General features: G+C 37.2%; 1 protein-coding gene across 3 annotated transcripts in view; it reads left to right on the top strand.

The window, feature by feature from the left end:
* The window catches only part of LOC102793276 (metabotropic glutamate receptor 4-like), a 184,257-nt gene that overhangs the window by 132,630 nt on the left and 35,778 nt on the right, over nt 1–15,849 (top strand). For all 3 annotated transcript variants that reach the window (XM_006794243.3, XM_087833776.1, XM_006794245.2), the window contains one exon: nt 12,191–12,326. In XM_006794243.3, coding sequence (XP_006794306.1) covers nt 12,191–12,326 — 136 coding nt within the window. The remainder of the gene's footprint in view (nt 1–12,190; nt 12,327–15,849) is intronic.

Raw genomic sequence — 15,849 nt, forward strand, 5'->3', positions numbered from 1 at the left:
AACTGTGCATCCAACCATGTCCTTGATATTATACTTGAAACCCCAGGACTGTTCACCTACTGAAATTATTTAAACTACCTTATCAGCACTAAATGGCCAAAGACAACAAGACGTTTGAAATTAACATGGAAAATAACTCTAGAGGCCACAGAACCATTCAAAAGCTACATTTAGATTTCAGGATTCATACATAAATCATGTTGAACAGATATAGAAATGAAGTTATCTAATTTCATTAAACTCATACAGTAACATTTTGATGGATTTCCAAATGCTTTTGACAATTTTAATTTAGTTACATTGTTATGCTGTTCTGTCTACTTAGCACTTCCCTATTTTCCACTGTTCATTACCTTGTTTGATTAGCACTTTGCACCACTTTGCAAATGGTTTCATGCGTTTACAGCTGTCACTACATTTTCAAAGGAGGCTTTATGTTACTTTCAACCACCTGGAACTTGATTCCTCAGACTGAAAATCAATGAAGGGTTTTAGCTGCAGGTGCGCAGAGAGAGAACGATTGTCAAGACTTTGCCACTGATCTTGTATTTGCATAATGTGCTTTATCTCTATCATGTCACAGAGAATTGCCAACCCTGCATTGCAGAATATCTCAAACTTTCACTGATGCCACAAAACTCAATCTGTCGGTTCTCTTTATCGGGTTAAAGTTTCTCAGTTACAATATCTAATACTTTACTGGCACTGAAAAGTGAAGTTGTGCAATTCACAAAATTTTTCTGGACATGCATTTAAAAGTTTAGCAAGTTTGCATAATTGGCAAACGAACACATTTTGTGGATTTTATTAAAAATGAGTGAGTGAGTTAATAAAGAGATACCAATTGTTTATGGAGAAATTTAACATTTTCCATGTTGTGAAACTATAAAGATTTAGACCAATATGCTGATGCTAAAGATAATTTAAAAATGGGGTATACTCATCTGAGAATTGTCTATCACTGCATCACGGAGAAGGTGCAAGTCTTGGGCTGAGCCAATATAAAGTAAAGCTGCTTAATTACTAAAAAGATGAGGTAGATGGGTCCTGCTGCTGTGTGGGGTATACTTTTGAACCATAACATACTTTAATAGTTCTGCACATTTCTGAAAGAAGCAAGGGTATGTAGCATTTTCTGTCACTTGAAATATAATTCTGAAAATATTTGACCATTTGTAATGGGCTTATGTACCAAACCAGAAGCAGATCTCTATTTATATCACTTTTCACTGATGTTCTCAGACTAAAATCTCTTACAAAGGAGCACTTTGCACTATTTATAAAAAGAGCTACAAAATATAATGCATTTACTCAAGGGTAGAAACCTGATTTGCTTTTAAGTAACAAATTCAAAGACATGTCAAAACCTACAGTACATCTGTGCTTTTTAATACTATCATGATACGTGTGTTGTATCCTCTTATCTTTTCTTGGGGAAAATAGAACTGCAAATGTAACATACTTTATCATGTAAAACTTTCTGTTAATGTGAATACTTAGTAATACTGAATATAAGGCTAACTCTTCAGGAAATAGGAGAGGAGCTTTTTATTCATTAGAAATCTTGTTTATTAGTAATTGTGTCTTGGAGAAAACTGTTAAAAACAAGCCGTGTTTCTCATAGCCAAACCCTATACATACTCAGTCACATTTGACACAGAACAGTGTCCATGTATTGTCTAATAATCAAGCACTTTACTAATTACTGTGCCTCTAGTCCTTCTGTATCTAATTCTTATCAGAAATAGTGTAATTTAGTAGAAAAGAAATCCACAATTTATAGACAAATTAACCAATGAAAACTTAGAAAATGTGCTGCACCTGCTCCTGAAAAGCAAAACAAACCAAAGACACCATTTATGACATCCAAATGATCAAAATAACCTACGATTATATGCCAAAAGACAGAATGTCAACCACTATTTCATTTTGAAGCGTGTGTACCGATTACATAGTCTAACAGTGTGTGTAGGTGCAGGATCATTTTCAGAAATTCTTGAAAGAATATGCCCCTCAAGGCCTTCTGTAGCTCTTCACCCAAACCCACTCATGATTAGAGAGCACCATTAATGTTTGCCTTGCAAGAGGAGGCAGTGCATACTTTAAACTCTTCATCTTTGGCTTAGAGATATATTCACATTAAGAGACATGCTACGCAGATTCTCCTTAGTAAGAGGAAAGTCCCGTGTTTGTCAGGTGACTCATTTTACCACAGTGCAGAAAACCTCATTTCACAGTGCTTAGAGGCCTGCCTTTGATTTATAAATCATTTGCACTCAGAAAGAAAATGTCATTCAGTCATTCTCAAATCTAACTCATAGTTACCCCAGAGCCTTTTTATTCAAGATCTGGGAACTCACTAGACGACATGCTATTCAGCAAAACTGCTTAATTAAAAATAAGACAAAGTTCTTTTCTAAAGAGTAGAAACACATTACCGAAATATCTACGTATGGATTTATGCAACCTTCGGTCAAATTGTCAGCTGCATATGAAAAAAAAACACAAAAGCAAAAAAAACCCCTCAGATTGATACAATTTAGAACTTCACAGTTGCTGAAAAATAGGACAGTGTTGGATTTCTCAACCTCCTGCTGACGCAGACAAATCATTTGTGCTTACACCACCGAGTTGAAATAATCATTTTAATGTATGTCATGGTAGTCAATAAACAGTGCTTTCTCTTGTTCCAGTAGCAATAACATTTCAAAACATATTTCTAAAAAAAATGGATGTGCTGAAATGTAAAACTAGGGTTCTTATGAATATATTTTAAATTTCAAATAGATCAAAAGCCCTACCACAAAATATTTGATATCTGATAATTGTTACTAAATTGACTTGACATTGCAAGTGCCGTGATTACATGATTTCATAAATACTGTAAAACGAATGCAGAGGAAAATAAAATAAATATTCTTAGCAGTACATCTTCCTTTTGTTGCACATCTTTCTGATTCAGTGGGTACACCACTAACATTGACCCTAAACACTGAATAACCTACTTATAAATATTGAATAAAGGCATTAATAAGTTATTTCAATGATGCTTTTATTGAACAAGGTCAAAGTGTTTTTCGTCCATGTTTATACCTCCCACCCTTTATAACATCTTGTGCTTTCTTTAAAAAGTACACTGCAGTGGAGGCACTGCATGTTTACAGCACGCACTAACTTGAAGAAACAGTGTGGGATGAATAATATGTACACAATAGCATGTTCTGTCACTGCTGCCCTCTTGCCCTCCATGAGCTTCCCCTGCACTGTGGAGATAAATATAGAGTGTGTCCACTTCCCTCCGGGACTTACAGTGTGCTGATATCAGAGCAAAGTTGCTGACAGATGTTGGACCAGTACTGGTTGCCATTTGGCTTAAGAAAATAGCCATGTCAACAAATACTTTCAGTTGATCCATCAGCTTAGAGGCCAGAGCGTAACAAAAGTTCCACCATGCTGTGGCCTTATATAATACTACTTTCACGGATTGTTAGCAGATTCATCAATACAAGTTTGAGTGGACCCTTTTTGTTGTTGTCGTTGTAATAGAGGCCAAAGATTAGAGCCTTGCAGTCAATTTAGCCACTAGTTGAGAGTGTACAGCCCCTGCAAATTGGTTCTTTCTATACCTTCTTTTTGACATTTAGGAAATAAAATATATATCTGTACCTGTACCAGGTTAATCATCTTAGTTTAGACTATTTAGTGTATGAATTTTGATAATCAATATGATGCACAGCAACATGGTGATTCGACATGGTGTGCAAAACGTTTTAATTCTAATTTTTGTCATGCAGTTGGTCAAAGTTATTTCAGAACATCCCTCTGCTGTTTCACCAAATTGAATTCACCCCCCAAAAATATTCTAATGGATAATATAACATAAAAACTAGTTTGTTACAATTTCTTTATTACAAATTTTTTATTTTTTAACAGCATATAATACTTTATAATGTGCCTAAGTAACCATTAAAAGAAAAGGAGGACACATTTCATTGCTGACTACAATTCTAACAATAAATGTGTGGCAGGGTTAGATTTTGCGTTGTTACAAAAAGGAAAAGCATGCAACATCAAACATAACTACAGCCATCAAATACATCAAATAGTTCTGTAAAAAAACCAAAACTGATGTCCAGTACAAATGCTGCCAGATCTGTCACGTGAAAGTAGAACGTGCTGGCCAACGTTACATGAATAAATTCATATAGGCTTTTTTAAAAACATGTTTCGGTATCTATATGCGGCATGTGAATATAGCTTTTTGATAAATCCCATTTAGATTACGAGATATTTTATTTGGGGTGTCTTGTGGTATACTATCATTATAGAAAGTACATAACACAAGAAGATACACCACAGTCTTCTTTAATCCAATCTAATTTCACACACCACCATGCAGATGTCTTTCTAATTAACATCAGAGCATATCCCCTTGAGTATGTTTGAAACCCATTATAAGACTACACACCAATCTGGGAAATTGCTTTCTATCATTTTGTTTCATCTTATGCTTCTTTGATACCCAAATATCCAACAGTACCATTTTAGTAACATGGCATAGATTAGCAACTCTATTGCTACTGGGTTGTTGATTTAAAACCGAAAAATCAAGAACTCAAAATGTTAAAAAGACCTGGCACATTGCTGTGGCTTCTGCTACTTAATTGAATCAACATGATGCTTCAGGGTTTGGACTGCTATTTTGACATAAGTCCAAGCTGACATGTCCATCATGTCTCAAATGACATGTTTTCTCTGGAAGATTTTGGCCACGGAGTACACGGCATCGTTTCATCTATCCAAGTTATACCTGAACTAAAAGATTGTGTTTAAAAGTGTTTTAAAAAGCTAGGTAATGGAAAACCGTCCTATGGCACAGACATAGCAAACTCTGTACTGTGTTTAGACCTTTTAAGCATATTTGCCAGTTGTTACGGCTGGTTTAAAGAAACTGTGGGCGTACTCACACTAGGGTATGTGTGCAGCGTCCAAGCACATTTGACCCCCAAAGTTCAGTTTGTTTGACTAATGTATTCACTTTGCTCTATGTGAACAGTGCCCTGGGCCAGGTGCCCTGGCACTGTTCCTGGAGAGTCCTGGCCCAGGGCACTCTGGGACATATTTGTATAAAATATCTAGAGTACAGGACTCTCTATTTTTATGGTCTCTTAGCACATATCTACTGTTCTCCAGTATAGTGTTCTACTGCTATACTGTTCTCCAGTATAGATATTTATCTACTCTGACAGAAAAGTCGGACAGAGAGCATGTGTTCGCTAACATCTGAGAGGGGGAACTTGATTCGCTCGAGCTTCACACAAAAAACAGTTCAGCCTAATTTTCCCAGCAGTACACAATGGTGAAGCCAGGACTCGTCACAAAATCTAGCCCAAAGCTGCTCCCCGATAATAACCTATAGACTCAGCAAGTCCCTGATGAGTTATCCAGGCTGAGCAAAAAGACATCATTGCATCTGAAATGAATTTTAAAAGAAGAAACAATGTGTATATACACACACATACAGTACAACCACATATAGGTATAATAACTAAGACTGCTTTTATGAAATGGGGCAGATAAAAGCTTTAGATATGAAAAATGGCACAGATGCTTGCCATAATCAAGACAAATTGCATTGATAGATAGGGAATAGGGGCCATTCATCTTCTTCGCCCAAATAAAAAAGCCATTCATGTTCATGTGCAGTCTCTGTCATGTACCGCGTATACACTTAGTCAACATGTTGTTCCTTTATAATGTTTTACACCTGGTACAGGCAGGAGTTGTCTTTAATTCACCCAATCTACTGAAAATAGCAGAAATGGAAGAAATCTGTTAGTCTGGGCCATCTCTGCGGCTCTGCAGTATATAATAATTATAATGGGATATTATACTGTAATTGAACCCCTGAAGAGAAATTCATTTCCTTTCATCCCGTCAGACCTGCACACCGAGGTGAGTGCACAGCATCAGTGACAGAAAAGCACCTCAGGGACTTTGGGGTGGGAGATTTAGAGTCTTGCTCCAGGACACTTTAACATGGTGGTTGCTCTAACATGGGACTGAATGTGAGCCTTTTCAAGCAGGGTCAGTCCCCTTAATGATTTCAGTGCGAGGTTTCCCTCTTTCTCTTCCCAGTGCTTCTCTCCCTCACACTCATTCACTGCATTCTGATAAGACAGGAGAAACATTATCTGTAAAAACAGATAATGTACCAATAACAAAGCGCTGCAGCTCATTTATAGTAACATTTTACACCACTGAATGGTCACGATTCTACCTGTACTCTTCTTTTTCTAGCTGAGAACCAATTCCATCCATCCATTTTCTCTCACTGCGCCGGTTTAAAAGCAGGACACTTTGCCAGTGTATAGCAGGCTTCTGGTGAACTGATTTGCATAAATCATGTTGTTTACAATTTACTAAATCAATGGGGTATATTTTTTTTTATCTGTGTAGAGGTATCACCATGGGCTGGTTTTGTTTTTTTGTTTTTTTTTAAGTTTCTTAATTCTTTGATCTCATGTGCCATTATCTGTTTGACGTAAACCACCGTGATCACACTACGGAGGCTGAGCATTGCTGATCTTTAGAGACTACTGGTCAGCACCGTGGCTGTACAGAGAACTAATAATGGAACAACACTGCTGTTCAAAGCAGATGGGATTTCAAAGCTCTGAGAAACTCAAGCTGGTTTTGTAATTATTAACTGATTGTGTATGTAGCCTAATAAATAATTTGCTGCCATGCAACAAAGCACCCAGGGTGTTGATGTATTTATTTAACACTGAAAAAAACTGTCAAGTATACATTGATAGAAATCGGCTCAACGTTAAAACTATAGAGGAAAAATTAGTTTGGTGATATTTCTCTCTATTTTCCTTGTGTATTTCTATCCTCCATATGAAAATGATGTCTGTTTGGTTAGGGCATCCCAATAAACTTAGTATTTATGTACCTGCATCTTTGTCACGCTGCCAGCCTGGGGCTATTTTTTGCGCTTCTGTGCTACTCTTCACCAGCCACATGAGCTGAGCTGCAATCAGCTTTTGATGATGGTGGGGAATATTTAATGTTCATGGGAGCAACGTTTTTCCCACGGGTATCAAATGAGAGGGAATATTAGTGTTCTGAACTATTAAGGGAACAGAGACCGAAGACAGAAGACACAAGAGGAGATCAGCAGTCTCCCGAGCAACGGATATTTTTAGAGGTGATTTTTCAATGTGGCTCAGAAGTTGAGAATTGTATAGGATAAGTGTTAGGAAACACATACAGTTCTTAAAGGTTTTCAGAGTAGCTGCATCAAAAGTAGGAGCATTGCATCTGGTGTGTATTTGAAAATTTGAAAGATTCATCAGGACAGTTACAACACTGAAGATCCGTGTTTGGTGTTGAAACCCAGCAGTTCAGTCTCTTTCGCTCTTTCATTGATTGTTATTGTACAGGTAGTTTTAATATAGCCAACAATAAAATGTAACTATAATTCAATATGTACCTGGAGAAGTACATTTCATCGTTTTCATAGGATTACTCTACAGTTGCATTTAGTTATTTCATAACTGTCTCTGCATGTTGTTGGTCAGTTTGCTGAGTTTAAGGAAAGTGTTGAAAAGTGGTGTACAGATAAGAAGGGGCCAGTCCTTCAAGGCATCCCTCTAATTATATCCTGTCTGATAGCAAGATGGAATCAGGCGAGTAGTTTATTGAAAAATCTGATTCTTGTAGAGACTGGTCTAATTTAATAATATAAATATAAAATTTGCAATAAGCAAGACCTATAATTAGGCCAATTAAAAGCCACCTAGGTTGTGTAAAAATGCCATTCATGAGCTGCCTGGCATAGGTGAATCATATATATATATATATATATATATATATATATATATATATATATATAAATATATTTCTCTGCATTAGTCTATAGTCTTTTGGGGGGAAAAAAAAGTATCTTGTTCAGTGGCTGCTTCCGTCTTAGGATTTGAGCCGATGTCCATTAGTCAAATAACCATATCTTTAGTCATGTTATATCACAGTAGTAAAAAGAAAAATAAAGAAGAAAAAAATCAAATGCATAGATAAATCAGTGGTGAAATAAACTGCCATGTGTACCCTAGCGCTAACACAGTTACACCAGTGGCCCCGTGGAGGACCCAGTTTTGTGCACATCCGGTCCTTCTGGTATTCTCTGTGCAAGTTAAACAATGCTGCAGCCTGCCGCCGTGATGTGAGAAGAGAAGAAAAGGAAGGGATGAGTGCTCTGCTTCGATATAGCAGATGTTGTGGGAATGGGGGACTGAAGTACCAGTGAGGCAAAGACATAGAGTCTAATGATTGATAGAGTCTCTGAGAGCCGAGCTGCTGCAAAATTTCCCATGTGATGTGAGTGTAACGAAAGAGAGTTACGCAGATAAACCTCTGTTTCACTTTAATCAAAGACTGAACTGTCAGGAGCTTTTATTTTGTAAAAAGATACGCAAATATCATGACTTATAACATACTGTACAACCTTTCCTACATACTTCTAAATATTTAATTCCACTTACCGTTCACTAAAAAAACCCTAGATTTACATGCATTAACCTTTGTAGATCCATGATTAAAACTACAGGATGGGAAGCACAAAGAGAGACGGTGAATAACCATTAGGGGTTCATGGTTCACTATTTTCAGTACTGATTGAAGCCAGCAATGCCATTTCAGTTTTTAAAATTGCATAGTGTAACTCTGACTCTCTGTCTTTTTGTTAAAACTGAGGACAGAGCTCATCATCGGCAACAGTCAGGTTTCTTCATGCTCATAAAGAATGCATTTCCTCCATGACAGTAAAACACAGCAGGAGCCATCTGAATCTCCTGCAGATTCAGAACACTAACTTTTTTTAGTGAAAACCTACTCTTAAAGACAAACTATAAATGGACCACAATGGACTGACAACCTGTCAACATTAATACAAACTCCAAATCCTCTCCTTAAACACATCTAAACACAGATCTGTCACTCCGCTATTACATAATGAACTCGCCCTTTTATTCAGGCTAGTACACTAACCTTGTCCAGTGGTTAACTACAAGATTTACTTCTAGGACTGCAGTTATACTGACTAAACAGACATGACAGTTTGGTTAACAAGGCTTACTGAGAAGACATTTTAAGAAATATTACAATATCATAACTTCACATCAGATTTTGGCAACAACAGAACAGCCAGTATTGCTCGCTACTATAATCAATATTGAACTACTATGTGAAACGTGTTTAAAGAAAGTCTTCCAGATCACTTTGTGAGCAGTGTGCTCTAACTGCTCACAAAGTTTTATTGGCTTGATAAAGTAGTTTGTTGTGTAATCTTGCAACACCAGACAGCAAACAGATGGCTTTGAAAACATGCCTTTGCCACCTTGCCTGAGTAATCATTACTCTTCACAGAGAAACCTACCTTACAACGTGCTCAAAAGCCAAAGCGTAAAATAAATAAACTTAACTTCACCTGCCTAAAATATAAATTAGGAGTGTTATGATGATGTGGAGTATAATGCCATCTGCTTTGGAAGCTTTGAAATTCCAAATTACTAAATGATGACTGATTAATTGTGATATTTAAGTTGTGCTTTTTTGGCATATAAAACAATTAGATGTTCAGATTTGATTGAACTATTGCTTGAGTGCAGATGGAAACATTACTTAACAACAAGACATCAACCAGTGCACACAACAGGATGAATCTGTTTCTCCAGTAAAAGAACTTCTAATCCATTTACTGAAAAGTGAATTTAAATGTAAGCCGGAACTGCTGTGTTGCACTCATGACATGCATGACCAGCAGAAATTTATACATGAAAAACAAGAAACAGTTTCAGTAGAACAGCACTGTTATATTTCTTCCAGGATAAAATAAAACAGTAGTGCAAGCCACTGACTGATCTCCCGTTTGACTTAACCAAATGTGACTTTTTGTAACTATGAGTCAAGTAGCCCAACATCATTCATTTCGTGGCATCCTCTATTCTTTACTGATATTTCAACTTTCACAACCTATTAGTAACTGAGCTGGGACAGGCTTTGTTTTATGGTGTGGGGGTATTATTCCTGCATTGATTGCTCATTGGGCTGGCTTTGTACTGGGTCCCGAAAGGGAAATTCATTAGCATGTGCATATTCTCTCTGTGGCATTTTGGCAGGGTGACAAAACAGTTATCCTGAAATGTTGCATTGGGAGTTAAACAGTCTTAGCTTGTTGGTAACCAGGGGACATCCCCCCTTGCCTTTAGATTTGTGTTCAATAGAATGTAAGAAGGTGTGGATGCTCTTTAAATTGATCCATGGAGAATTGCTGTAGCTATAAATTGGTACATATATTCGTTCATGATAATTTCCTTGGCAAAACCCATCAGCCATTCCCACATTGTTGCAATTTCATCATGGCTGCTGATGAAATGGATTCACCCTTTACAGTCCTCAGTTAATACACAATTCTAATCTCATAAATCTCTTTTCTTTGTGTTTCTTTTCTTTTTTTTGGTGGCTCAGAATTTAAGAGTGTGTTGTTTGCTGTTAAGAAGGTTAATGGTTTGATCCCCAGTTTCTACATCTATAATTTATGTTAAAGTGTCTTCGGGCAAGATAAAGAAACACAAGTAGTGCTTTATTCATCCATTTGGGTTTGCATGTGTGCTTGTGTCTGTGATTGCAGCTTGTAGTGCAGAAAGCGTTTCAAGTGCTGTCGGAGTAAAAAAAACATTATATTATAGTCCATTTACCATGGAATAAACTAGGAAAGGGAAAGCTGTTACTAACTAACAAACCAAACTAATGTGATAGTCTAGTTACATGGTTTAAATCTGCTGTGAGACTGACCGTCTCATAGCAAGAAGGTCTGAATCTGAGAAAGGCCTCTTTATTAGGTTGATTAGTGATTCTAAAAAAAATGTTGGAGTGACAATAAGTGGTTGTCTGTCACTCTGGTAACCTGTCAAAATTATAGCATTTAAAAAAAATTGATGACAGGGTGTACACCAGCATGGGAGAGTTGAGCCAAGGATAGAAAAAAATCTTTGTGTATTGAACACATGAAAATCACCAAATTACACAGGAACAAATTGTCACCAGTTGAATGTTAAAATAAGATAAGATAAGATACCTTCATTAGTCCCACAAGGGGAAATTTCATTAAACTTCATGTGTCCAAGTGGTAAAAGAATAATCCTTCCACCTGCACAGCACTAAGCAGCTGCACTGTCATTCAACCGTTAGAGCATCATGTACTGTGTCATTACAGTTATCTTGTTTTATGTAAAACCAAGACAGTCCACATTTTTTAAATAAATAAAGTAAATAAATGAGGAGTAAAAAGAGTTTGAAATTTACTGCAAAATTTCTACCCTTGAAATGTATTCAGTGGTTAAAACTTTTTTATTAAAACTGTTGTTTTCTAGGATGAAATGAAGGCCAAATTGGCCAAAACTTCAATAAGCTAATGGGATTTTATAAATTATTAGCTTCAGAGAGTCAGCGATGCAAATTTCAATACTGCATCCAATTTTGAAACAGCGTTTCAGTTTTCCACTTCACTATGCCTAAATTATAACGCCGGAATTTGCTAGTTGGTGTTGCTGCTGGTCATTACCTAAATAGATAACTAATCAATATCACAGGACAATCTTGTATATTACCCCAAAGCAATTATCTGACTAACTGAATTGGAAATTGAAGTAACGTATTTCATTTCTGTTTCTTTTTTTCTACTTCCCTTTCAAACGTGGTACAATCCTGGGACAAGTACCAGATTTTTTTTTAAATTGAAACAACCCATGTAATAGAAAAAAATGCAAGAACAAAAGGAAACAGTTCCCAGTTAGAAAATTTATGTAGTAGCAAATGCTACTGCCCCCTGGTCTCACTGTCAGAATCATAACCTGAATTGATGGTTAGTCCTGTCTCCAAAATGCCTTTTTTTTGTCCAAGGAAAACCTTTTTTTTAATGCCTTGCATCCCTCATTCTGTGAAATATTGCACCAGTGCACATTTAATAGTGCATTTATCATAAAAGAAAGTCCAGAGGATTGAAAAAAAGATATGGGTTAAAAGAAGACAAAGGCAAAATTTGAGTTAAATTGCATCATAAACATGTTCTCCTAATGAAACATTTGGAAACATTGTTTTTGTTTTGTTTGTTTGTTTTTTCAATCAGGTGGTTTGTGCATTTCCCAGTCAGTGAAAATACCACGTGAACCAAGATCTGGAGAGTTTGACAAGATTATCCGGAGGCTGAGTGAGAACCCCAATGCTCGAGTAGTCATTATCTTTGCCAATGAGGATGACATCAGGTGAGTACAGCAGAATCCTGAGTACTGTCAAGTAACATAATGTTTATCCAGACTTATCTCAACTACTGTTTTTAACACTTGCTTAACACCACATAACCATTTTTATGTCATGGGAAATAAATTTAAATGAGATATAGTTCTTCAAGAAATTCCAAGCTACACAACGAGCAGGCAGGTGTTAAATCAGCGGGCTAATTAGCGGGTAGCTCAGTAGGTACAATGGTTGCCCCATGATTGGAAGGTCGGGGATTCGAATCCACTGAACGGCTACCCTGAGGTACCCCTGAGCAAGGTACCGTCCCTACACACTGCTCCCCGGGCGCCTGCTTAGTGGCTGCCCACTGCTTCACTGAGTGAATGGGTCAAATGCAGAGAAAAACAAGTAATTTCCCCACGGGGATCAATAAAGTATATATCATTATTATTATTATTATTAAATCAGAGGTTCCCAAAGTATGGGGCCCGTCGGGAGCACGCACTGGGCTCTCCAAATCATGGACCTACAGAATCCCACATTCTTGATTTTTAGTTCACAAACACTTCTTGTAATGACTAACTACTCCTGACATTTTGGAGATGTTAGCTCTTTATTAGGGGTGCAACGATACACAAAATTCACGGTTCGATTCGATACTTTGGTGTCACGGTTCGATATTTTTTCGATACAAAAAAATGTTCATGTCTTTTTAATTTGTCATTTATTAAAATTATAAATATTTATATTTTAACTCAAAAGTACAGTTTTTAAATTTAATGTTGCGGAAACAACAATATAATAAAATAAATAAATAAATCTATCTGATCGAGAAATCACTCATCTTTGGAAAAGAGAGTTTATTACAGAGAAATGGCTCTTTCCAAAATATAAGCTATACTATACGCTTCTTCTGGGCTATACTCTCAGCAGCATATTAAACATATCAGGTCCCCATAAGGAGAATCATGTGCTAATGGCTGTCTAAATGACTCTGGTAAAGTTTGTAGTATGCGTGCTTGTTGTTTTTGTCTGCTTCCACTTGTCTTTGCACTAGGTGTCGGCGTAAATGTGCAGTCATATTCGTTGTGTTCCCACTAGTGCTGTCAGCGTTAATCTCGTTAAAATGACATTAACGCCATAACGCGGGGAATCTCCGTTAACAAGTTACCGTGGATCGCTCCGTGCTTGGGGCTGGACAGCGTCAACACGTTAACAAGCTAACTGCGCTAACGCACTACTTCCCACCAATTGAGCATTGCGTGGCACTTCCGACATACTGTTTTACTTTTGTCCATGACGCGCTTACCATCAGGGTCATGCTTCACATGAAACCCAAGATAGTTCCAAACGCCAGATCTGAATGAGGGTGGGGGAGGTTCAACTTCGGGTAGCTTTGAGGCAGTTGCCATGTTGCAACGAGCTTAGCTTCGGTCTTGCTAGCTTGCACTGCGCTCGACAGTGCAGCCTAGGCGGAGTAGTCGAACGCAGATGCACTGAGCGCTCAACACAGACAGCATCGTCAGAAGAAAAGTTGATAAAATAAATAAAACATTTTGTATTGTTTGATACATATGCGTACCGAACCGAAAGCACTGTATTGAACGATTCAATATCAATACGAGTATTGTTGCACCCCTACTCTTTATATAGTAAAGTTACAGTGGGATACAAATGATATCAGGCTGATCCTGCCATAATTTGTTCCCGACTTCATATCATGGACAAACAGCATCCCACAGTTGTTTATGTTTTTGAACCGATTTTGCACAGAGAGGCATTTTTTGAAAAATGTATTGATAGCAATGTTGAATATTATTACACAGGAAAAAAAAAACAGCTACACGTAAAATAATTACACCGTGACGCCTCTGCCTTTTAAAATAGAGGGACAGTAACCATGTGTGTGTATGTAAGCGTGTAAAAACGGAAGATAGTAAGGTTAACAGTAACAGTATTTTGTCTCTATCTGCCATTCTGCAATTCATCTAATGTAAACAATAACGTGGTGCACAGCGTGACGTGAAAAAAGGCACATACCTTTGACGTTGCGTGACAAACTCTGTATTCCTCGTCCACCCGTAAACGCAAAACCTGAGTTTTAAAAAATCTCAATTTAATTCGAAATTGATTCGAAATGTCGTTTACGTGTGGACGAAAGGCCCAAACGCATAAAAACAGCTGCACTTTCAAAGATACCTGTGTAGGTGTGGACGTAGCGTAAAAGAGTTAGTTATTATATTGCTACCTGTAATTTATTGCAGTTTACTTTTATTTGTTTATTGTTTACTAAATGTTTGGGTTGTGAAATGAACTGCAATGGAGTTTGAAAACAAAATATGGGTGTGTGTGGTTGGAGGATTTGTGCTGGGGGGGATTTTTCTTGTGAAACAAAGGGGGCCCAGCAAAAAGAGTGTTATAGATTTATTGATTATATTACCTTATCTAAATATTTATGAGTTACACATCTCAAATCTTGTTATACTTGAATATGCTCAGTTCAACAAAATTCTATTTGTTTTGTATAGCTCACCAGACTGAGAGCCTATTAGAAAACAGTTGGCGATAGTGAGGAATGGAAACCCCCACACACACACTTTTAGCAGGAAAAATCTCACAGACTGTGGGTGAGGGAGCACAAACTTCCTCTGTGTCTGGTCAGAATGAGGGAATAGCTAAGAGAAGAAAATAAACTGCATAGAGAGACAGCAAACAGGGCAAAGCACAAAAAACAAAAAGAAGGCAAAGTTAATGATATGCATTACTGATTTTCAAATGCACAGGAAGTGAAATAGAGGACAGGATCAGAGAGGTGTTGAGTGCAACATCAGAGGTCCCTCAGTACCCTTGGTCTTATACCAATGCTGTCATAGCTACAAGAGACAAATGAAATAGTTAAAACAAAATCTAATCATGAGTATCTACCTTTATTCAAGAAATTTGGTAAAATGTAACGGCTGATGAACTTCAAGGAATTATTTTAAAATAGAAATACATGAAATAACTTGCTAGTTACCATAATCAGATGTTTTTTAGCTGATCAGCCATGACCAGTTACAGCCCATTCAGCTGAGTGTATATTCAATTGACTATTGATCCGCCGTAGCTATAGCATGCACCTGGCCAGAAATATTACTACTGCATTGCCTCCATTCAGACCACATCAACTTAACTGTTCCACTCAGCAGCAAAATGCTGTGTAACCTCGTGATTAAATATAAACAAGATATTACAAATGTAACATGCAAAGGGCTGTAATTGTATCTGGCTGCTGTAAAATGCTAATGCAGTAGCCGATAATTGCTTAGAGTAGCCTCTGCTGTTTCCTCATTTTCAACTCTCTGCCAATCTATGTATAAACTCAGTCAATCCTCACTCTTTATTGTGTTGTAATAGTTTAATTTAAAGTAATTGGTGTTCAACATTTATTAGCTCCAACTTGTACATGATGTTCTGAGCTCACACAGCGCTGTTTGAGATACACAAAAAAGCTGCACACGGTGGGTACTAACACCAACATCAAAAACCATGTTGGAGATGTAATTATAG

The sequence above is a fragment of the Neolamprologus brichardi genome, chromosome 20 (assembly GCF_056152115.1).
Source record: "Neolamprologus brichardi isolate AB-2024 chromosome 20, ASM5615211v1, whole genome shotgun sequence".
NCBI classification, from domain to species: domain Eukaryota; kingdom Metazoa; phylum Chordata; class Actinopteri; order Cichliformes; family Cichlidae; genus Neolamprologus; species Neolamprologus brichardi.